The sequence below is a fragment of the Ixodes scapularis genome, unplaced genomic scaffold (genome assembly GCF_016920785.2).
Source record: "Ixodes scapularis isolate PalLabHiFi unplaced genomic scaffold, ASM1692078v2 PGA_scaffold5__190_contigs__length_132052651, whole genome shotgun sequence".
NCBI classification, from domain to species: domain Eukaryota; kingdom Metazoa; phylum Arthropoda; class Arachnida; order Ixodida; family Ixodidae; genus Ixodes; species Ixodes scapularis.
Window position 1 is genome coordinate 48,562,033 of NW_024609880.1, and position 24,809 is coordinate 48,586,841.

A 24,809-nucleotide genomic window follows, 5' to 3' on the forward strand; every position below is an offset into this window, starting at 1 on the left:
CGTTTAATATTGATTACAAAATGCAGAAGAAAATTCAAGAAAACTTTTTCACAATTCATAGAGACGCATGGGTCGCTATGTCTGACTTAGGTCTTGCAAAACAAAGACGTCTTTTTCCGATATTGAGGTCTAAATATAAAACATGCAAACAAAATATACACTTTCTAGGATTGATTTTCGTGTAGACAACTATCATATCTACATTTGAACAAAAAATAAAAAAAATAAAAAATGGGTTTTTTGAGAAAATCAATTTCAAAAATGGCACTTTTTGGTTTTTGTATAATATTAACGTAAACGTACCGCAAAGGATATTTTATACAGCCAAAGCATTTTATAATAAATATAAAGAGCGTGTTTTGGGCTCTCCGTAGACATAAAAAATATCGGTGTAACCCAAGTAGATCGCCAGTAATTAATTGTCAAATGTCGTCAACAATTGACCGAGGAGGCGTTTTTGACATTTTTACAGAAAAAAAGGAAAAGGCCTAAAATTATTTCATGGTATTGGAGCCTTTTAAATGTGTTCACAGAGTGCTTGAAAAAAGTTAATATAATTTGGACTGAAAATCCATGGCGGGAGATCAAGCGAAACATCCGACCCACGACGGGTGTGAAAAACACTGCTTTTCGCCGCGGCCTCTTCAAAAATTCATAAGTCGAGAACAAAAAATCGGACAAACTTGCGGTTTGTGTCGACTGCGGTTTTAGAAACGGCGCCATAACATATATTTTTTTCATCGAAATTAAAAATTCGACCCTTTTTGCCTGCACGATTTGAGATGAAACCACTCATGTATATATATGTATATATCTGGCTTCGTTTTCTGCCGCTGTGGTGCAGTGGGAGCCTGGATACCGCGGCGCCAAGGCCCCGGTGAGTTCGTGGAAGTGGACCTGGGTCGAGTGCAGACCCTGTTCGGGGTCACGACCCAGGGCCGGGACCGCACCCACCAGTGGGTGACGCGCTACAGGGTGCTCGTCAGTACCGACGGAGTGCATTACGCCTACATCCAGGATGCGGACGGAGAGGTCAAGGTGAGGTCGCCAAGACCATTTCTTCTCCCTTTGCGGTTTTCTCCTGCGATCGTTTGCTACAACTTTAAAAAAAAAAAAAAAAGAAAAAAAAACTGCGAAATAAGTTTTATTTAAAAAAAAGTCTGCTACACTCAATGCTTAATGTCTGTCAGCGCATTGGGCATGCGGAGGAGCGCTGTTTTCGTAGGCGCCATTCATGGAAAAAGAGCGCTGTCTGATGCTCCTCTCTTTCCTTGACGTCAGAAGCATGGCGCGGTCGTAGCGAGTAGCTCAGTTTCTCTCCGAGGCCGTCGGGCATAAAGTGTGTATCAGTGTGCGTGTGTGTGGTTTTGTGTGTGTGTGTGGGGGGGGGGGGGGGGGCATAATAACGTTACACGATTAAACAAACGTAGAAAACACGAGACTAAGGTAAAATGCATCCAAGACAACTCAGCAAAGGGACCTGCGAATAGTGATGCCCAAAAGACGTATTGAACCGCATCTGCGGTCTGAGCAGACACAATGCGTATTGAAGTGACTTGCTCATATTTTCTACGCAGTTAGTATTTACAAGTCAAACCAGTTTCTTTTTCTTTTTTTTTCTTTTTTGTTTCCCGTGTGCTGCAGTGGTGGACCTTACATGCCAGCTAGGCTCAGCGGGAAACAAGACGCGCAGACATATTATAGTACTGTGCATACATTCTCTCGTTTTGTATTCCAGGACTTTCTGGGCAACCACGACGCGAGCGGAGTGGTGCGACAGCTCTTCGAGCCACCCGTGAGGGCGCGGTTCGTGCGGCTGGAACCGATCGCCTGGAACGAGCTCATCGCACTGCGCTTCGACGTGCTCGGCTGCATCGACGGTGGCTTCTTTTGCTCTTTACCGCAAAAATCAACCCCGCATCGCCGAACGCTCATTATCCTCCCGAACGTAGCGCTAGAGGTCCGAACTAGATGCCAATTTTTCAGCACTAACCGTTATCTCATTCAAAGGTTATACGTAATTTTCTGAAATTTTCAATGGGAAAATGGCGGCATACAAGGCTCTCGAATTCATGTGGAGGCGCCAGTTACCGAAAACGGGCGAAATCGGGACACATTTTCTCATTGAAAATTTTAGAAAATTCCATATAACTTTTGAAAAAGATAACGGTTACTGCTGAAACTTCGACATTTTGTCCGGACCGCTAGCGCCACATTTGGGCGTAGAATAAGCGTTTGGCATTGAGTACTTTATTTGTCTTCTCTCGATGCGACAATACTATAAAAATGCTCAAGTCAGTAATCATGGACTGTACGTAGTAAAAATGTAGCACGAATGGGGAGCGAGGTTTCCATCCCACAATCTGTAGGTTTTATCCTCTTTCAGGAATTCAGAACGACGAGCAAACAGCTGTTCCTCCACATGTCACAGAAACCAGTCCTGGTACACCAGGTGCGTTGATGTCCCCCAATGACCGGGAGTTTTCATCGGGACTTTTTGTTTCGCTCCCACGCAATACTATATTTATTTGTTAACTCTTTTTTTTTTTTTATTGACCTCCAGAAACTGCGACTTCATTCGTGAGCTTGTGCCCCGAGATACCCGAGAACCTCCGACAGTTCTGTCCCAGCTGTCCCCAAGGACACCTCTGCGATGGTTCGACCTGCGTTCCCGAGTCCCACTGTCCTTGCTTCCAGGACGAACATCTCTTTCATGCAAGTCATTCATCACGTCGTCATACGTGTTCGTGATTACCATACGTCCCAATTGCAGCGCTCTGAATCAGTAATGAGTGCCGATAACGTCACGCAAAGCTGGTCAAGACAATGCTACACTCTAAAAAAATCTGGAAGGTATACTTTCCCGCGAAGCACTTAAGAGAGAGACAATATATATGCAATCTACGGAAGGTGCTCGACAAATTACAAGCACATAATAAGATTTTTTTTTTTAGCTCTAAACATTTTATTTTTTTAGTCAGTCATCAAACACTTTCCGTGGATTGCGGAAGCCAGCTCAGTCAATCCGAAGACCGGTTGAATGCGTGGCCTTACGACGTATCGCTGTCTAATCGAACCCGGATCAAGTTGATGGTGACAGAGTGTGACCAACCGCACCTAGAATAATCAGACCCTGTACTAGGATTCTGACGTGACCAGAGTGAGGTCGACCGCAAACACGGATTGGACACGGGGATGAGCCAGCGCTCGGAGGATGGGCGATCGTGTCCAGATAGCGCATCAAAGGACGCTTTGAGTGGACACCCATTATTAGTACCCAAGGGGGTGCTAATACGTCCGCACCATTTTTTAACGATAAATTTACGAAAGGTCTATCATCAGTACATAAACTATAGAACTAAACATACACCTCAATATAGTTTTATATAAAAACAATAACACTGTAAAAAGAAAAACTTGTTTAAGAAATATTTTACAACATATTTTCTGGTGTTCACCTTGAAATTCTTAATGTGTCCAAACGCGCATCATTAAAGAAACGCTCCCAGTTAATATTAAGTACTTCGAATTAAATACAAATAAAATAGCGCAAATAGGAGAAGGATAATCAATTAAGACAGGACAGGCGCTAATTATGCTAACGTTTGTTGTCGTCTCGGTATTCCTGTCGAAATACATAAAATAGATATAGTTTTCCGACATTTAGCAAAATGGCGCGGCAGTATAGTATTAAAAAAAAAAAAAGACCATATTCTCTATGTATATGTTTGGAAGAAAATACACTTTATTGATTGCGTTACCTGGCCGCTATATCAGTACGCGTTATGGGTGACAGTATGCTGACAGCCAGATGTTATTACGGTTGCTGTTCTGGAGAGACAGGCACATACAAATGTAATTCTGTTAAAGGAGAAAAAAAAACACATCCGGTTGGTTTGCATCACTTGACACAGTGGCAGTTGGTCAGCTGCGAAGAGCTTTTGGAAAATCAACTATAAACAAGAAGTGGGAGAGAGGACACCGAGACGCTGGAAACGCTTCGACAAGACTTCGCCAACTGACCAAAGCTTCGAAAACAACAAGAAAAATAAATCAAGGGGCAAAACTAGGATGAGGCGACGCCCTGGAAAGACACGATGGCGCGTGCCATGAAAGGCGAGACTGGACATCATCGCCTGCTACGTTCCTCGAAATACAGCTATACGATATATAACACGATATATATATGTATTCTTTTTTTCAGCGATGTGCGTAGCCTGCGCTTCCTTCGCTTTCCAATGTGGCGGACGTGCGCTTGCTGGAATGAGCACTACGATGTGTACTTGCGCAGTCATGTTCGCTTCTATTGCAGGTGAATACGATCATCAAGACTAGAGACTGCAACACCTGCACATGCTCACTGAATGGCCATTCCAAATGCGCGAGGACAGTGTGCCGATGCACTCTGGTAAGCATCCAGGATTCACATGACGTTAATCCGCCATTTTGTTTTTCGACGTCGGCGTGATAGGGCTCGAGCGTCTGCTCACCCCTCATTTTAGGGCTCCATGTGAACTCTTGGAATGTTAGACCTTCGGCCAAACGTTATTACTACAGTGTTCTAGAGTGTGTAGTGGCAAGAGCGGTGCCCGCTTACAATGGGCCGCGTGACGACGGTCAACGTAGATGCCGCGAGTGGCGCTGGAGTTCTGTGCCCTAGGAAAATTTGTGGCAGATGGCAGATGTGCGATGAGCGAAGAAGACGACGAAGCTGAGGCGGTACGCTTCGCCCGAATGTAGCACCGTAGCTCTTTTCTTTGTGGTGTAACGGTGGGGAGTCTTCCCCATTCCGTTGCCGTCTCGGTCATAAATGCAAGGAAAAAGACGGACGCACACACTGCTTCGCGCCGGGATGCAAGTCGGGCTATTATGACTATTTTGTAGTTCTTTTTTTTTGCGTACTATGTTGCTGAATATCTGTCATGTGCTTGCTGTATATGTCGATGAACTGTATTACCACTTTTGTGAAGTCATGAAGCAGTGAGTTGAGAATCTTTTTTTTTTCATATTAGGGGTAGTTGAAGTTTGTGTTCATATCGTATTTTAATCCTTCATGTACTCCCAATCGAGGAATTTTTTCTTCATAGACTGCCTTCCACGAAAAAAAACAATTTGTTATATGTTCGCCAGTTGCAGTGGCACCTTGGCCGTTCCCAAACGCGCTCCGCCTTGCACTCTACACAACGCTGGTCCCCGCATCAGCAACACGAACAAAAAACAATAACCAGTTTACTGTTCCTCTCACCATTAAAAAAGTGAGAGATTTATTGACATTTATTTTTCTATTTTTCCTTGTTATATCAGTATCGCGTGGTTTCTTTCGCAGCTATTAAGCGTACTGCCCAAGTGATAGCGTTTCTGAACGACCTGTCAATACTAAGAAGGGGGGCGTCGATATTAATCAAATGATCTCCATCAAAAACACGCGAATAATAAATGTAGAGGATAGCACACACTCTAGAGGTATTGGTGCAAAGGAAAACCTACAATTTTTCACATTAGCACTTGTTCTGCGTCGCGAAAAGCTCCAGTCGAACCAGACTAGTACACACCGAGCAGCGCCGACGACGAGGCTGACAGGAGGGACAGTGACTTTAGGTGGGACGAGACGAGGCCATGTCCGCTGGGCTCTAGACATGAAGCGCATGTGTCGCCGGCGCTTCGTTCTTCTTCATTCAAGCCTCTTGCCACAGTTCCTAGGGCACAGAACAGCAGCGCTACGGTGTCGTCTACGCGCAAAATCTTTACGCAGTGGCCGCCGCTCTTGCCACTAGAACCCTCTATACTTCGTTTCAGCTTCGGTCCAGACGCAGCCAAAGCTACAAGCGCGAGCTCCGGGCTTTCAGCATCCCTGCCAAGCACGCGCGCTGGTGCAGTGCAAGCACTGTTCTGGGCCACATGCTCGCGCTTGTAGCATCGGCTGCGTCTGGACCGAAGCTGAAACGAAGTATAGGTTATTACCTATACACCATCGCACGGAGCGTGATCCGGACTCTTTTTTTTTGGGTAGGTTTTGAAGAGAGTTCGTTTTTTGCCAAGCACCCAACGTTACTAGAACAACTCATTTGGGAAACTGCCATAGAGCCTGCTCTGAAAAAGTGTCACCAATCCGTACTCGAGAAGATAATGGCGATCGCAACGCCGCCATTGCTCCCGCGGCGGGCACTCGGGGAACCGCACGGCTGCTTGTGTTGTTTCGGGAGTATCGCATTTCGATGGCGTCCGCTGTGACTATTCTATTCTGGCTTTAATCGGCTATTTTGGCTCCGGAACATATAGAGTGGAAGTAGTTTCAGGGATGCCAACCCCCGTTTCCCAAGCGGACGCGACGCGAATTACTACCGAAGTTAGGACGCTCCGGGTCGGGACGCGCTACCTGAAATCACCGATGGGACGTGGTTGTATAAAGACAATATTAATTGTGCCGCAAAACCTTGTAAACTAAACATTTCAGAAAACATCACGCGCCTGTAATTTTGTACTAATCTCTAATAAAGTTTCTACAAAAAGAGCTTTTTTTCGTTGGCTTTCACGCAAAAGCATGCTCTCTAAAAGGTCATGGTGACCACAGTAAAAAAAAAAAACATTGAGCCGCCATCTTGACACCTCGAGCATGAGAGTTTAGGTAGTCTGGGAACATTCAGTGACTGTAGCAATAGCCATATAAAGCAACTTTCCTGTTTCAACTCGTCGCTAAAGGGTGGTGCTGTTATCGTATTTAGCTCGGTCTCTGTGGACGCCAGCGGCCCAGGTTTCTAGGTTGGGTTTCCCAACTGAGTGTTTTACTATACGTTGCCAGCACCGAAGCAAAGGAACGAACGAGTACGCCGCACCCGATCAGCTATTTTTCGTGAAGACCGCGAAATATTTCCGGAAATTATCTCAACGGATATAATCCTCGAAGAACGTCGAACGGCCCGCATCGCGGGCCAGTCGATGTTCGCTTTTTTCGTTCGTTTCCTATTCATTTCCCGCGAAGGCCAAACAGGATACAAGCCCTGGTATTCCCTGGTTCTACAGAGGAAGATAACACAAAATCCTGAATAGGCAAATAAAGTAAAAACTTCCAAGAAAGGTCGGCGAACGCCCAATACAACGCAGGTGGAGTACGTGTCGCGCTGGCCGGGTTTCCATAGAGTGCTTTCATGATCGCTTTGCGCGGGACATGAAGGCGCCCTAGGTTTCCACACCCCAGGCGTTTGGCAGAAACGTCTGGCTGATTTGATGGGGGTCACTACAGTCACAAGCTGGCGGCTGCTAGAGAGCTCCTTTTGAAAAGTTCTTGGAAATAAAGCCTATTGCGGGGAAGTGCACTCCCAATGTTAAAACTAAAGAGCTAAAAAACAGTTAACGCGAACATTCGATTGCCGGTTTTTGCGCTAAACTTTCCTTCACCACTAAAAGACTAGGGAGGTTTAGTAGACCGTTTTCAAAGGCTCGCTCCCGCTACGAGCGCGCGCGTCAGAGCATGTGTCGAAGTGGCAGCGCGAACTCCCGCTACAAATATCGTAGCATGAAAATGCGATGTGCTAAAACTCTATTATCTGTCGAGAAATTGAGCGAAAGGACTAGACGAGAGCGCGGAGGTGACGTCCGAACGCCGAGCTCTGGTTGGAACGATTAGTGGGTCACCTGACGTCACCGCGAATATCCGACCCCGTCTCGGCGAATATCCCGACCCCGGATAGGCCGCATCGGCATATCCGGGGTACAAACTTCGGGAGTAGAATTCGATGTTCGTCGATAATCTGACTGGTCGAGACGCGGGAAAGTGTCATTGTTTTTGTTCGCGTCAGCTGTGCCGCTTAGACGCTTTATTACTAAACAATTATCGTGCCCGAGCACAGCGAGTAACTTTATTCTGTGACTGGTTCATGATCCAGGCCTCTAGCCGTCACGAATATTATTTTTTATAGTATCGCAGGTTGTCGACTCAGCGAGATCGCTGCTGGATGGTTGAAGGTCTCACTCACGCTTGTACCGACAACCGATCGAAGTTCACCTTCTCGTGTATCCGTGTACGTGAATCGCGGTGTTGCGAACAAAGTACGAAACCCTTCCTACGCACGCGTCTGCCCCAACACACCAGAAATATATATGTATAAAAAAAAAAACCGTTTATAGTCCTTTTTGTTTTATGATGGACCGCTACAGACGCTACGAGCCATCGGAGCCAGTCCAATGCCACGTGAGTGTCACGTGACATTCTAGATAAGAACAGCGAAGAGCGCAGTGCGTTGAGTCACTAGGTACGCTCAGAAGCACCGGATTGGTTAGGATGGCTTATAGCGTCTTCTGTGGTCAATCATAAGGTGAAACAGAGATGGTGTCAAGCTCCGCGCGCTCTGGAGTTTCGATTACCATAAACATGTCTTCGTAGAATTCGCATTCTCGTTTGTCGACAATGCAAACCAAAAAGGATGCTGTGCGGTTGCAGGCGAAGAATGAAACGCACGTCATTGCACCGCATCGACTCACCACGCCGCTCATAAAGCAGCGATAGCGGTTCCGTTTTACGAACTGTAGGTAACGTCCAACTGTAGGTCATTCGCCGCCGCGCTAACGTCTTTCGAGCGGAGTTTACTCGCGCCGTTTACTCGGTTTTAGTCACGTGGCATTCGTCAACCGTAAATCTTAGAGCACCTCCTTATCTCGGAAAGACGCTCGTTTCCGACCGGTACTCGACCAATCCCTATCTTGACAAAAACCGAGCCGTACTTTTGTGTGTGTGTGTGTGTTTTTTTTTTCTTTTTCTTTTTCGTTTCTTTGCTCTCGCTTTCCGTGAGCGAGATTACAAAGGAGTGGTTGCTCCGACCGTGAGGAGATCTTTCAGAAATGAGAAGCGTACGACGTCTCGCGTGTGCGCGCTCCGCGTGTGTGTCGTCGCCTTCCTCCAGTGCGCCATGGCGAAGTTTGGCTCTTGTTGTCTGTGTCCTGGCGCTCGCCTGCAGCAGCGTCTCGGCCAATGCGGTAACTCTTGCTTTGCCTTCCCTTTCAACCGCGTTGCGTGTCGAGAGTCTGAAACCTGGAGTCGCCGACGACAAGAATATATAAGCCACGCCCTGTATTTCTTAACTGCCGTACTCTACAGCGCCTCGGCAACAAGACAGATTTGGTTAGTGGTGGTGATGCATGTTCTTGGAAAAGTCAGACAAACTTTAAACAAGAAAACAGGTTGATAGGGAATCGTAGTAGACCGTTTTTCCCCTCCGCTACAGTATCCGGGGAAAAAGCGCCGCAGCTAAAGTCCCTCGACGAAAAATATCCAGGGACGTTAGCCGCAGCTGCACATGCGTGCCGCCAGCCTTGTCTGCATAGTTCAAGCGGTTCAAGGTCTTGTGGCGGATGCTGAACTTTAGAAACAACTCGCAGGATATTTCGTGGGACTTTGATTGGCTCAATGGTCCCTTCTTTCCCGTAGTAAACTGTATCGACAAAAAAAAAAAAAACAAAAAAAAAAACGGTATGTGCAGAAACAATTAACATGACGTTTCGAATGAGGATGGCTAGTTGGGCTAGTTGGTTTTGCATCATGGTGTAATACGCCAAAACAACAGGGACAGACAAAACGAAGGTAGAACTAGACAGGACGCGGCGTAACTTTCAACTGAATTGTTTATTTAGAAGACAGAATTTAGGAAAAATATAATATAAAAGCAGGCACACGTGGCAGAACAACAGATAAGGTCCAAAAACACACCCCCCTCAAATGCCAGCGTCATTGGTTCTTCAAATAGTAGAATTCTTTATCAGTCAATGACAAAGAGGGAGCGCTTATGCAAGTATTGTCGTGGTGGGACCTAATCAGGAAAGCTTCATGAATTTCTCTTGCCGTTTTTGTTTTATAATGGCCCATGACACAGGTGTCACCAAAGATGGGGCTGCACTTTTCAGAGTTGGGCCCGCAATCGCAACGGTCACAATGAACCGCTAAGTGGCCAGACGGGGACTGTCTGATCGCCAACGCATGCTCTCTGACCCTATCATTAATGCATCTCCCCGTCTGGCCAACGTACACCTTACCACATGACAAGGGGATTTTATACGTGACACTGGTAGCGCACTCGCGGAACTTGGTGACATGTCGTTTTTTGCATGACTCTCGTGTCACATCCGATTCGTCTCATAATCGGCTTATCCTCTTACACAGCGAAGAAAGTTTGTTCGGTGCTGAAAAAACGACTGGTATGTCAAAGCGATGGGCCACCTTCTTCAGATTGTGGGACATCTTATGTATGTACGGTAGGACAACAGGCCTACCTACTCTCTTAGGAGCCCTTTCGCACACTGCGCTGTTGTCTTTTCTCATCTTTTTTGCTAAGGTCTCTGAAACATCTCGAAGAACATGACGGGGGTACCCTGCCGCTTCAAGTCTGCTGAGTTGAGAATGAAAACTGTTGTTCATCCTGTGGGGGCATGATTTCTTTAGCGCAGCCCTTAGGCAAGATGAAGCAATGCCCCTCTTCACTAACTTGGAATGCGCCGAGCTGAATGGAAGCATTCCTTTCTTGGAACGGGGCTCATACGCCCAGCAGGTGTGCTCCGCTCCGAAATATATCCCAAGATCCAAAAACTGCAGCCGACCACAGACCGACGTCTCGTGGGTGAATTTTAAGCCGAAAGCGCAGCTTGCGAACAATTTTAAGAAACCGGTGATTGCTTGATCATCCGCAATTACAGGGCGGGAAACACACAAAGCAAAAGGAACATGTAAAAATTTTTCGTTACGTAGACGATTATTTGGTGTGTGTTTCCCGCCCTGTAATTGCGGATGATCAAGCAATCACCGGTTTCTTAAAATTGTTCGCAAGCTGCGCTTTCGGCTTAAAATTCACCCACGAGACGTCGGTCTGTGGTCGGCTGCAGTTTTTGGATCTTGGGATATATTTCGGAGCGGAGCACACCTGCTGGGCGTATGAGCCCCGTTCCAAGAAAGGAATGCTTCCATTCAGCTCGGCGCATTCCAAGTTAGTGAAGAGGGGCATTGCTTCATCTTGCCTAAGGGCTGCGCTAAAGAAATCATGCCCCCACAGGATGAACAACAGTTTTCATTCTCAACTCAGCAGACTTGAAGCGGCAGGGTACCCCCGTCATGTTCTTCGAGATGTTTCAGAGACCTTAGCAAAAAAGATGAGAAAAGACAACAGCGCAGTGTGCGAAAGGGCTCCTAAGAGAGTAGGTAGGCCTGTTGTCCTACCGTACATACATAAGATGTCCCACAATCTGAAGAAGGTGGCCCATCGCTTTGACATACCAGTCGTTTTTTCAGCACCGAACAAACTTTCTTCGCTGTGTAAGAGGATAAGCCGATTAGGAGACGAATCGGATGTGACACGAGAGTCATGCAAAAAACGACATGTCACCAAGTTCCGCGAGTGCGCTACCAGTGTCACGTATAAAATCCCCTTGTCATGTGGTAAGGTGTACGTTGGCCAGACGGGGAGATGCATTAATGATAGGGTCAGAGAGCATGCGTTAGCGATCAGACAGTCCCCTTCTGGCCACTTAGCGGTTCATTGTGACCGTTGCGATTGCGGGCCCAACTCTGAAAAGTGCAGCCCCATCTTTGGTGACACCTGTGTCATGGGCCATTATAAAACAAAAACGGCAAGAGAAATTCATGAAGCTTTCCTGATTAGGTCCCACCACGACAATACTTGCATAAGCGCTCCCTCTTTGTCATTGACTGATAAAGAATTCTACTATTTGAAGAACCAATGACGCTGGCATTTGAGGGGGGTGTGTTTTTGGACCTTATCTGTTGTTCTGCCACGTGTGCCTGCTTTTATATTATATTTTTCCTAAATTCTGTCTTCTAAATAAACAATTCAGTTGAAAGTTACGCCGCGTCCTGTCTAGTTCTACCTTCGTTTTGTCTGTCCCTGTTGTTTTGGCGTATTACACCATGATGACGTTTCGCTTGATCATTTTTCCCTGCACGATTCGCATTTTGGTTCATGATCCTACCATGGGGCCTTGTGATTCGTTGAAACTGCTCCGCAGATAGCAGGGACTGAACTGACTGAACCTCATACGGCTCTGAGGGGAAGTAGACTCACAGTCAATTGTTTTAGAGTGCAAAGCTTAGTTTAATACTGCATTTGTCTTTTAGGTGACATTGAAGTGAAAGGTAGGCTGCGCGAACACGACGTCTGCGCTTCTTCGCACTCTGCCTCGAAATATTACTGGCGGACATCGAAATTTAGCACTTAGGTAAAGTTACACAACAAGGCACTTTCCTTCACTATTTTTTTTTTTTGACAGTCATTCAATACTGAGACGAATACGGTGAAAACCGGCGATGGCTTATTCGCGCTAACACTGTCGATGAGGGCACACAGGCTCGTTAATCCAAAACAGTCGTCACTCTGTACTTTGCTCTTTCCGTGCTGGCGCGCCAAGACATCAGAAGACCGCACTGACGCGTTGCAAGATCGGCAACTGCGCGTTTATAGATACTCACCACTGCCGCCTTACGGGTGACCGAAGGACGGATTTTTCATTCACTGTGCGGTACAGTTGTGTGTGAACATTCTTTTTTCTTTCGTCGTCTAGGAGGGCAAACGCTCCACGTTCGATCGCGACTGCAACTGCAAGTGCGAGTTCTGCCCGCCTGGACAACGCCTCTGCCAGACGTCCAACGAGTGCATCGATGAGTTCAAGTGGTGCAACGGGGTCAAGGACTGCCCCGACGACGAGCAAGACTGCGCAAACGGTGAGCCCCAGCGGCGTCATGCCCCCAAACCGCTCTTTTGTCATTTACCTTCGGTGGAATGCTTTCTTTCAATAAACGCCTTCTGCGGGTCTTCTGTCTACCGTGGAATTCGTCCTGAGCGTCCGCATGCAGACTTCACTATCTTCTGCGGAATATCAGACGCCAGGCAGGTGTCCACAGTCAGCGGTGTTGGTGGTGTGCAGCGAACGCGGCGTGATTCCGCGCGCTCGGTTTAGCAGGTGCCAGCAAACAAAGACGAGCGCCGTGATGGTGCAATTTCGGTTCTTCGGATTGGCTGCCGTCGGCTGCGTTCCGAATTGATGTGAAACGGAGTGCGGGAAGTGTTTGTCTCGCGACGCGTTACTCGACACCCCAGTAATCGATGTTCTTTTTGTCAGTTTAGCTCGAGTTGGGCCATCACGCCTTTTGCTACGGACACTGCGCTGGTTTGGCTCATTGTCTAAATATGGCATTTTTTTTTTTTTTGCGTGTGTGTGTGTGTGTATTGCGGAGAAGCATTTATGTAGGGGTTTCTAAAAATGTACAACATGCAAAATAAAAAAAAAGTTTTTTTTTTTTTTTTTGACCCGTATTGGCGAGTTTCTGAACAGCGCACGCTGCGGACTGTGGGCGTCGCCCGGCGCGTGCTTCAGTCTGTGTTTCGGTGTGATAGCACGAGCTCCGTTACCGCGGTGACCAAAATGCTAATCTAAAACTCTTTATCAGACGTGAACAATAGCCGAAGAATGCACGACGCGCGCCAAAAGATACGGCAAACAAAGATGCCCGCGATCTGAAGACAAGCTCAAAAAATGACGCTCCGAGTAACTACGTCTGAGAGCAAGATTACAAAAACTGCCATCACAATGAAAATCAATTAAAAAAATATATATATAACGGGAGTTTTGAAACGATATTGCGTTTGCATGTTGTACACTCTACGTAAACATACCGGCCTAATATGCCTACACTATAAACGCCAGTAGTAGTGGCTCGTTGAGGCTTTACGTCGCCTAGGTTGGCCTAGCTAATAACGCTGGCACTGGCAGGCGACGAAACCTAAAAAGGGCCAAAAAAAAAAAAAAAAGAAAACGCCACTGAACCGAAGGCTTATTTATCGACGTGTAATTTCGAGGGACAAAAGAGAATTATTTCGTTCCGCCCCTCCTTCGTTGATGACGTAGTCGCGAGCCTCGCCCGGGAGGACGATAATCAAACGCGGCAGATGGACTGGACGCGAGGACCCGTGCAAGCTCGTCTGCTCCTTGCGAACTTCGTGCGTTCCTTCACCCTCAAACGCGTTAACGCAATTGGTTAACGCGCTTTCGTTTTCCCCGATCTCACCCAATGACGGCGCGCGCTTGGCCCCTTCGTCATCGCGCGCTCCCTGCGCGCTCTCTATGGTGACATTTGAATGGCATTTTCCTCCTCGCGTTCCGCTGCGCCGATATCGCATTTTGCACGTGCGGCTTGGAGGTCATGCCCAATCGCTGCACTGTCTGACGCAGAGCCCGTTCGGAGCATCACCAACCCGAGCGCGTGGCCGTGAGTCCCGTGACCGCTTGTACTGCGCGTTGAGGGGGATTGACGCGAGCACCGCGGTGCTGGCCTGTGACAGGCGACATAACAAATCGAGCACTTTGGACTTGCTATTAATAGTAATGGGGCACTGCGCATGAAATCAGAGGTTCAATCGGGATTAGAAATTCGACAAAGAAGTGTAGGCAGATTGGCACTGGGACACGTGCACTGGGAGCATACGGAAAGACACCAAATGAGGGAGTAGAGAAGCTTAAGGACATGGGCTGGTCCTCTAGTAGCTAAATTGAAATTTGAACAAAGGTTGACCGAAATGGATGATACGCGGTGGGCACGGGAGGTATTCAAGTATTTATGCATGAAAAGTTTGAACACAAAATTGACGAACCGAACCCGAAAGCTTACATTTAAATACCTACTTGGGGCTGAGCAGACTTCAGTGGGAAGAGAGTGAAAGAGGCAGAAAGAAAAATGTGGCAGGTAAAAGAATGCAGGAAATATCAGCTCTAACAATGTACAGGACATAAGAAAGGAAACTATGTTTCACAATTAATTATTCTTTACTGTTTGAGGCGAGAAAGGGAGAATTAAACTCGAGGAACAAAACGAGAAAGGATGGACAACCACAAACTTCCAACTAGCAACAACATCTATTGACACCAAGAGTTTGCTTGTAAGTTATAAACAGGAAAATGAGAGGGTGAAGAAAGGTGGAAAGAAGGAGCACTATGCCGTCGAGGCTCGTACGTCCAAATACTGTACTAGTAAGTATTTGGACGAAAAGTATTTGGTACGTCACTGTCGCGGGAACGGGTGGGGGGGGAGGGAGGGAGGGAGGAAGGGAGAGAGAGAGAGAGGGGGGGGGGAGGGTAGGGGAGAAAGCTCTGGAACTAAGGAATCTTATCTCTTTCCCCAAAAGTGGAGGGGGAACGGATGTTGTCCTTGGATCGACTCATGGCGAAGGCTTCTATTATCTCCCGACCATACCTCGAGGTGTGACCCCCGATTCTTGTAACATCGGTTCCCCTTCCATTGCCCTTTCAGGGAAAGAGATAAAATTTCTTAGCTCAGAACTTTGTGCCACCCCCCTCCCCCCCCCCCCCCCCCCCCCCACACACACACACAGCATAGTGCTCCTTCTTTCCGCCTTATTTCACCCTCTCTTTTTCCTGTTTATATAAGCAAAGTCTTGGTGTCAATAAATGTTGTTGCTAGTTAGAAGTTTGTGGTTGTCCGTCCTTTCTCGTTTTCTTCCTCAAGTTTAATCATATATACCAACCCGCTCGGTTCTGTCCTTACTGAGGATGGGAGTTTTGAGGACGTGCAGGAGACAGACACATTGCGTGCCACCTGCCATAATGATAGCGAGACACTAAGAGCACTTGGTTTTGAAGTGCACAAGGCTTCGCCCTGCCCTCCCTGAAGAGGTAACGGGTCTGGCCGGGGCCCTGGGTTTTGTTGGCGACGATGGAAGGACGGAAGAGAAAAGGATTACAGTCACAAAGAGGCGATTAGAAGATTGATGAAAATTATCTAGGGAAAATTGAATGGTGCACAACTAGCTAGCACAGGCAGGACAGAGAAAAATTGGGACTCCCTCCAGCTTGGCTCCGGCCCAAAGTCTCAACCTTCTGTGGGTCCGGTGCTGGGGTAACGCCGACACCAGAGGAAAATTGGCAACTCACTCGCCGAAAGGAAAAAGCTTGGTTTTTTTTTGCCCGATCCCCCAAAAGTCATCTTGGTGATATCCCACACTGCCTGGCGATAGTTAGGGGCGAAAAATTGACTTAGATCGGCGGGAGGAATCATATGTTTCGTCTTTTATACTTAGGCTAGGTGGCGCAACCTACTGTCCGTTAGAAAGGGTATAGACATTAGGGAATTTTCGTAGACCGCGTTTCCCCCTCCCCTAACCCCTCCGCAACAAAGAAGCCGCTACTGCGCCCGCGCGCCGATAGCCTTGACTGTAGAGTTCCGGATATCGTAGCGGGTTGCGGAGAGCACTGCGGGACGGCGAAAACGATCTACGAAAGCTACCTATTAACACCCGTCCGTCCATTCGTCCGGTGGCACATTAAGAGTTCATGGTAAGCTCTTCCCCCTCTTTCTACTTAAGTAGAGCGAACGCTGGAGAGGAGGTCGCCTCCTCTCCTGCATTCGCTCTGCTAAAATGGAAAGAGGTGGGGAGAGGTTCCCCGGAACGGTTACCTGTCACCGATTATAGGTGTCGTCCCAGAAGACCAAGCCAGAAAGGGTGGCATGGCTAAAGATATGTTTCTTTGCTACGCATCAGATGGTGCAAATTGGTGTATGTTATAGAATTGCTGCTGAGCTATATAAAACCTTAAGTTAATGTTTACTAGTTTTATGAACACCGATTGAGCACTTGTTCTAAGAGGGATCAATACAATCGCGTTGTTGAGAGGACATTGACTGGCCTATCCTTTGCGTCACAAAAAGAACTGGAGGATGGTCGCTCAGCGAACAATATATAGCATCCAAATGCGCAACTTTTTTTTTTTTTTTTTAGGAATATTGCAGGTGTTTTTTATCATCCAAGCAGGAGAGGATCACATCGTTTCCAACAGTTGATTCAAAACAGTCAACACTCCGAGCGTACTCTCCCACATTCGTTAAATACTCTTTGCGTTATTAGTATCTACTCCGTCTAAAGATTTGCACTTGTTTTAATGCTTTATATATTCTTGTTCCTCTATCTTTTTTTTTCTTCAAATGTGGCACAGTTATTTCAATTATTCATATTTTCTTTCCTCCTTTAAAATAAATTCCAAAATAAATTTCAGTCGTTCCTTTTGGTCAATATTTATGTCTTGAGTATTTTCTGCACGCTTGCAGCTGACCATTGCAGGGGTTCAAAGACTGAAACTGCGCACGGCTGTTTCATTTCCTGTCTTTTCATCATAGTGGATAAAATAAAGTAAATAATAATAATAATAATAATAATAATTGGCAGCGACTTTTACCTTCAAAGTGCTATAATGCATAAAATGCATTAAAGGAAGATGGTGAGGGTATTGGTGTGTCACGTGACATATATTTTCCCGCTAAATTTAGCGGGAAACTGAATTGCTGTCTCAGTCACGACTAGGGATGCCGCGAACTTTTTTCGAATCGAAGTTTCGATGATCGAATCAAGCGGTTCGAAAGGTTCGAAAGATTTCGATTTTTCGAATTGTCTACATCGTAAAATTCGACGGAAGTCGAATTTTCGAACTTGTTAAGCTAAGAAGTTCGACGCTTTTCGAACCGTCGAACTTATTACGCTAGAAAATTCGATCTTTTTCGAACTTTCGAAGTTATTGCGCTGCAAAGTTCGATGCTTGTCGAACTTCCGAACTTAACTGACCAAAAAATTCAATGAATTTCGAACTTTCGAACTTATTTATCAAGAGAATTCGAAAAGTTTCGAACTTTCGAATCCTGAAAAGTCAGAAGTTCGACGGACTTCGAACTTTTAGGGTAAAAGTTCGACGTTCGTCGAACTTCGAAAGACCGGCGGACGGTTTCATTTGTATTCAAGTAGTGAGGTACATTCGTAAACTTTTTTTCTCGAACTTTTGCACGCGGTGCTGCGTTCCTTACGAAAGACAATGCCGTTTGTTTCAATGTTCTGGCATGCTTAGTTTTAAAGAAAGAAATTCCCGAAGGGGCGAGGAAGGACGACGGGTTTTTGACGATTATCGTTTGTGCCAGATTTGAAGCGCGCTGTAACCGAAGCTATTTATGGTAGAGATGTTATACTTTTTTAAAGAATGATCTATGTATAGCCTAGGTAAGTGCCGTCTTAAGATGTGATTATTGTTATTCAACGCAAGTTTCGAAGAAATGTCCAAACATGTATCTACATGCAAGTATGCCCTAAACTTGATATTTATTTTCGTCTAAGTTGTTTGAGGTATCGCATTTAAATTAACACCACGGGCAGTACATATCATTGCCATCTGCAGAATACGAAATGATGTATTTATTGTTTTTTCACGTAATTAACTCATGGGAGAAGATTTCTAATAGTGTTAAAGTTCAGCACGTCATTAAAAGAAAACATTTTTTTTTTTTCGCTTCACGTTACTGGGACGTGTTTCTTTTAGCCTGTACACATTTTGGTAAAAGAAACTTGTTTCAAAGTTCTGAACCTCTGAATATGCAAGAATACAACACTTCCGGCGAATTCTTGGTACTTTTTTTTTTCTCCAGCTTTTTATCCCCGCATTTATTCCTTTTTTTTTTTTTTTTACCATTGACACAGGTATTTAGGTTGAAAAGACATAGCTTTGAACTTCCGAACCACTAAGCATGTGACGAGTAGCGCCTTCTGACAACGAGTTTCTAACAATGACCATCTACGCAATCTTTTATGCAGTGAAGAGCAACAGTAGCTATACATGTGCGTAAATAATTTCAGATTAAAATTAGCTCGACCACGTCCTCTTTCCCCGTATTGTTTTCTTTAACAGTCCGAAATATCTGGAAGGGGGGAAGGAAACTGAAGCCCCCCCTCCCCCCCCCCGCTACCCTCTTTCCCCCCGTTTTTCCTCTTCCGACGCCACTCGTATGGTAGAACGCTCCTCGACCTCGAGTTGTGTCGGCTTTTTGCGAGGCGATTCCTCCGTCCCAGAAAATAAACATCCAGGACAATTACAAACTTAACTTACTAAATGCCAGCGTCATTCGAGCAGCGTTCGATCGAATTACTACCAGCGTGCAAGGGGTGGCGAGGTAGTTTGCCAGGCTGCTACAACGTTTTTCTGAGCCTCAACCTACTGGTCGCCCCTGGCCGTTTCAAACTGGATGAGTCTCCTAAAACAGTGTGTTCGTGTGATCACTACTGCGTGATGCAGGTTAAAGACACCCCCCCCCCCCCCCCCCCCCCCCCGGGCTGGCAGTCACAATTACTGATCTATGGTCAGACGTCACTCTGCACTGCCAAATATTCCAGCACATCCGGGACACTCGTCGTCTCATTTAATTGCCTGACCAACTTCGCAGAATCTAGATATCACACCCTAACTTTTCTAAACTTGATTTTGTGAAAACCAGTGAGTCGTGAAAACGTTATTTGAAACAAACTGTGAAGGAACTTGAAAACCGGACTTCGAACTTTGAAAACTTGGACTAAAAAAAAAAATCAAAATCTTCGAGGTTTTTTTGTTTTTTTTTTTTGAATTCAGCGATAAAAGAAAATCGAAACCTTCGAACTTTTCGAACTTTTTGCAGAAAGAAATTCGAAATCTTTGAATTGTTCGAACTTCATGTCTATAAAAATTCGAAGCGTTCGAAGTTTTCGAATTTTATTTCCAAAGAATTTCGAAATAATCGAATTTATCGAACCTGAAGTAAAAACATATTCGAAATATTCGAATCCGAAATTTTAGAAACCGTGAAAGCTTCGAACTTTTCGAAATCGAAACTCCACCGTGATCGAAAGTTGCGAATTTTTCGAATTCGAACCTCGGTCGGTACGAAAAGATCGAAATTTTTCGAAATCGAACCTCAGTTCGCTTCGCAAATATCGAAACCTTTCGAAATCGAACCTGGGGTGGTTCGCGACATCCCTAGTCACGACGCGTGTATTTTCCCTTTTAGCGTGGAAATTGAGTTGACGTATAGGTCACGTGACGCTCCCTTTCCCGCAAAATTGAGTGGAAAATGCACGGATGGATGGACGGAACAGATTTTGGGATTGTGAAGCTCCCCTCCCCTAATCCGAAAATCTTTTGGGTTTGGGGGAGCTAGACGTAGCGTTAAAATCATTTTATGCTTTAATAATAATAATAATAATAATAAATATTATTATCATTATTACTCCTCTTTCATAAGTTCGTTTTTGAGATTTTCTGACCCGTCAAAATTGTAGTATGCTTGTGGGACGTGGCCCGGGAGAGGTGGTATGTAGCAAACTTGCACAGATAGACAATCATAGTTGACCGGTGGGGGTAGTTGATCACTTTGTACATGGCACGGATAGAGATAGTCAATCACTGTAGACTGGTATAAACACTAGAGAGATACATAGGCAAAATAAAAAGGTTCCGACAAGGTTGTCAAAATAAAGGTAAGAAAACACTTTTGAGTAGTGAGTAGAGACATCTTTCATTTTTCAGATAACCCCTTCATTTTGCGAGGCCTTGCGAAAAAGACTGCAGCACATCCAGCGAGCGCCTTGTCCTGCGATCCGCGCGATGATGAGAACAGCGCAAAATAACTATATCGCTTCATAAGTCTCCCCCTTTGCACAGTGGTTGAGCATTGTGCAAAAAATATGTTCAGATCTTGGGTTCGATTCCCCTTGGGGGACGTTCCTAATTTTGTTCTTCCTTCTCAAGTTATACTTTTATCACCCTCCTGCCTATGCACATGTGTTTTGTGTTACAGCTAGAAAGGAAGTGCTGCACAAAAAATATCACATTTAATGTTCCATTTAAAAAAAAGACACCAGGTGACGTCTTGCGCGGGTTGCGACGGGTTAGCAAAAGAGAATGGTTCAGTTGGTCAGTTATCAGTGCAATTTTAAATTTTATGGTAGTTTGTCATATTAGGGACGTAACAACCAAGAATTGGTTTATAGTGTACCAAATTGGGTGCTAGGTAACGTTGGCTGCAGGTGATGAAAGGCCCTCGAATCCAAAATGGCAACATGCATGGATAGGTTTGCGTTGGGCGCATGTAAGGAGCTGGGAGCATAATCACTTCGTTCGAGGAGCACAGGAAACGAATTACATTCTGTCGAAACGGTTCCCTAGTCAGGAACTCTAAAATCCAGGCTTGACATAGATCCAACACAAGCCTTTTGGGACTATAGGAATAGCATGAACCTGAAGTTTTACCAGCAGTACTACTGATATTTGATTAATTGAATGATTCAGAAAATCGAATACAGGAATTTGAACGTCGATTTTAATTATTTGGACAACCATTACCATTATTTGATTCGAATTTAAAACTTGAATATTCACACACCGGTATTATTATTATTAAATATGAAGTGTCGCTACAGTTGCCCACGGCAGAAAGCAAGGCGGTTGTTTAATTATGTTTGTACGTCTTTCTTCTTCAGAGCCACAGGGACACCCGCCCGCCATATCTCCCTGCCCGACGGCAAAGAAACCAAACTGTCCGAAGGGCCAGTACCCGAAGATGGACCGCAATGCCCGATGCCCGGAATACGTTTGTGGTATGCTTTGCATACATGCGCTCTATTGTACTAAGAACCAGTCTTAATCTGTGCGGCACGTGCTGTCATTGACTCTTTACAATCGTCTCTTACAGTGCCCGAAGGCGATGAGGATGTGTGCAAGGTTTTGGCCAATGGTGAGATGTTAAACATGTAACATATAATTTCTCTCACTAGCGGGAATGCGTCATTTTTCAACACAATATTTGCCGTTCATCAGTCAATGCAAACGGCTCAAAGGGCGAAAAGCTAATATATATGCAAAGTTTCTTTTACCACTAATAATAAAATGTAAAGCATGGGTCTGTTTTAGGCGAAGTTAACACTCTAGTAGCCGACGCTTTAACTTCCCTGGTTTGTGGTTTGTCCAATCTTATCAGCCATTTTCTGTGAAGCTTATTTTACAAGGCCACTTAATTTGGGTTGCAGCTGGGATCTGTATGGTTGCGGGCAACTCGGTGAAGACGTTTGATGGCCAGGAGTTTCGCTACGAGATCTGCGACCACATACTTCTGCAGGACAAAAAATCGAGGCAGTTTTCTGTTACCGGTAAGTGTTGCCTACACCTTCACCTTTTGTTTTACATATTTCTGTAGCACCATGTTCAGTTTTCTTAGTATTAGTGGGCATAAATTTACACGGCAGAGAGTTGGGCGAGTTGGTTAAGCATCTTAAAAGGTGGGAACAGCGCAGGAAAAAACCGACGAAGGACGAGTAGAAGAAGTGCACAAACACAGCGCTGACTAACAACTGAATGTTTATTTTCAAGCGAACGAGAAAGTAAACACTGGGTGTGGAAAGCTTCTGTGTTTTTTCCTTTCCACACCCAGTGTTTACTTTCTCGTTCGCTTGAAAATAAACATTCAGTTGTTAGTCAGCGCTGTGTTTGTGCACTTCTTCTACTCGTCCTTCGTCGGTTTTTTCCTGCGCTGTTCCCACCTTTTAACATAAATTTACAATGTGAATTGGAATTTAAAAATCCAACTAAACAGCATGTATCTTGAACGTTGTCACTTGGAGGAAAACACATATTAGTTTTGACAAAGCGAATTTCTGGATGACGTTTTTAATAACGCTCGTGTTCCTATGACCTATGCCTGAAAGGCCTCGTAATGATACCCAGGCGAAAATTTTCAACTGGGACCAGTTGGTCCCAGTTGCAACTGGTTTATGGAACAATTCTCAGTTACAACTGGTCCCAGTTGAAGTCGCCCAACTGGGACCAGTTGGTCCCAGTTGCAACTGGTTTATGGAACAATTCCCAGTTGCAACTGGTCCCAGTTGGAGTTGGTCCCAGCTGGAATTGGTCCCAGTTGGAGTTGGTACCAACTCCAGCAACAATGAAACACGGCACAAAATGGAAGGATGACAAGAATTTATTGTCAAAAACTTGGAGAATGGAAATAAATAGGTTCGGTGACGTACACCCTCCGGGTTTAGCCACTTGCTTGCGATGGTTGAATCGCTTTTTCAGAGGTGGTATTCATGAGATGAAGGAAGATCGGCCGCTGGCGTCTGTTAGTGAAGACGTCCTCAGCTTCTCTTCCCATCGCGTGAAGAAAGGTGCTCACCCGTGATCCTGCGTTGCGCAGGTGAAGTCCTGATAAGATGCGGTAGCGCTCCCACCTTGCAATCTCTGTCACAACAGTCGAACATTTTCGAGGTAGACCTCCCGCCATTTTCGCCATTGTGCTCTCCGCGGCGTTTTCTCTTCCGTCCGGTCTTTCCTGGGTGCCCTCCGATGGCTGAACTGCATCTTTCCATCCTCGAAGTTCACCGCCGCCACCATGGTGTGTGTACAGTTAGGTCCAAAGAAGCGCAGCTGTAGTTTTGACATTTTCATAACGACGCCAACTTGGGCGATGGCGACATGGCGACCCTTCTCTACCGCGTCCGTCCGACTCCGGATGGATGGATGGATGGATCTGGCTAAACCCTGTGAATCAGGCGGTGGCTTGCGCCACCTAGCCAACATTATAAATCTAATTATATGTTTTGAATTCCAAGATTAAATCTCACCCCTGCCTCGATTTTAGCCACCAGTCTGATAACCTCCGCTTGGTTATTTCTACCCGTGTAAAGTCTATTTTTCCTTCACTGTCTTTAAAACCCAATGCTTTGATTAAATCCGCCCGGTCACTGTTAACTGTTGGGTGAAGCCCTTTACAGAAAAGTATTAAGTGTTCAGCCATTTCCTCCTGCTCCCCACACACACTACATAAAGTGTCCATCTCCTGGTACTTAACCCGGTACGTCTTAGTCCGCAATACTCCTGTCCTGGCCTCAAACAACAAAGAGCTTCCCCTAGAATTATCGTAGATATTTTCTTTGCAAATTTCCTGTTTGAACATTCTGTACGTCTCCAGTGCTGGTTTTGTCTGCATACCCGTTTCCCACAGACCCTTCTCTGTTTCTTTTATCCTTTTCTTAACCCGTAATTCCTGGTTGGCGCCCCCACTGCCGCCCAAATATTTGCTTGATAATTTTCTAGTTCGCTTTCTCCATTTGGTATCTACATTCCTCATGTACAAATAACTGAAAACTTTCCTAGCCCACTGCTCTTCCTCCATTTCCCTCAAACGCTCCTCAAATTCTATCTTGCTGCTAGCTTCCCTGCCCTCGAATGACGTCCATCCCATGTCGCCTTGTACCCCCTGATTCGGCGTATTTCCATGAGCTCCCAAAGCAAGCCTACCTACGCCCCGCTGTTTAATTTCTAACTTTGCTTGAATATCTGGTCTCATGCACAGGACCGCATTGCCGAAGGTCAGGCCGGGAACCATGACCCCTTTCCAAATCCCCCTCACCACTTGATACCTACTGTAATTCCACAGAGCCCTATGTTTCATGACGGCTGCATTCCTGCTACCTTTCATCGCTACATGTTTTTCATGCTCCGTTAGATACTCAACACCATTATTTATCCATACCCCAAGATACCTGTACTTATCCACTACCTCCAACATGACCTCTTGTATCCTATGCTCGCCACCATCTTTATCATTAAAAATCATCACTGCCGATTTTTCTTGACTAAATTTAAGACCTAGTTTATCTCCCTCTGTACCACAGATATCCATTAATTTCTGCAAATCTTCTTTGTTGTCGGCCATTAGCACTATATCATCTGCATACATCAGCCCCGGTAGTGATTGTTTAATCCATTCACCTTGCTTGATGAAAGAAAGGTTGAAGCCAAACCCGCTCCGCTCTAGTTTGTTCTCCAATCCCTGTAAGTATAACATGAACAACAAAGGCGACAAAGGGCAGCCTTGCCTAAGCCCCCGCTCTATCTCTATAGGCTCCGATACATTTGTTTCCCATTTTATAAGCACCTTGTTGCTATTATATATATTTTTTAAA

The 24,809-nt window shown here is 45.6% G+C and overlaps 1 protein-coding gene across 1 annotated transcript in view; it reads left to right on the top strand.

Annotated features, from left to right (window-relative positions):
- Positions 1-24,809, top strand: part of LOC8052190 (hemocytin) — a 166,826-nt gene that overhangs the window by 99,515 nt on the left and 42,502 nt on the right. Inside the window, exons 47-55 of the mRNA XM_042294055.1 lie at positions 845-1,038; positions 1,739-1,880; positions 2,387-2,452; positions 2,564-2,715; positions 4,313-4,408; positions 12,556-12,715; positions 21,330-21,446; positions 21,542-21,583; positions 21,876-21,995. Of these exons, the coding sequence (XP_042149989.1) occupies positions 845-1,038; positions 1,739-1,880; positions 2,387-2,452; positions 2,564-2,715; positions 4,313-4,408; positions 12,556-12,715; positions 21,330-21,446; positions 21,542-21,583; positions 21,876-21,995 (1,089 nt within the window). The remainder of the gene's footprint in view (positions 1-844; positions 1,039-1,738; positions 1,881-2,386; positions 2,453-2,563; positions 2,716-4,312; positions 4,409-12,555; positions 12,716-21,329; positions 21,447-21,541; positions 21,584-21,875; positions 21,996-24,809) is intronic.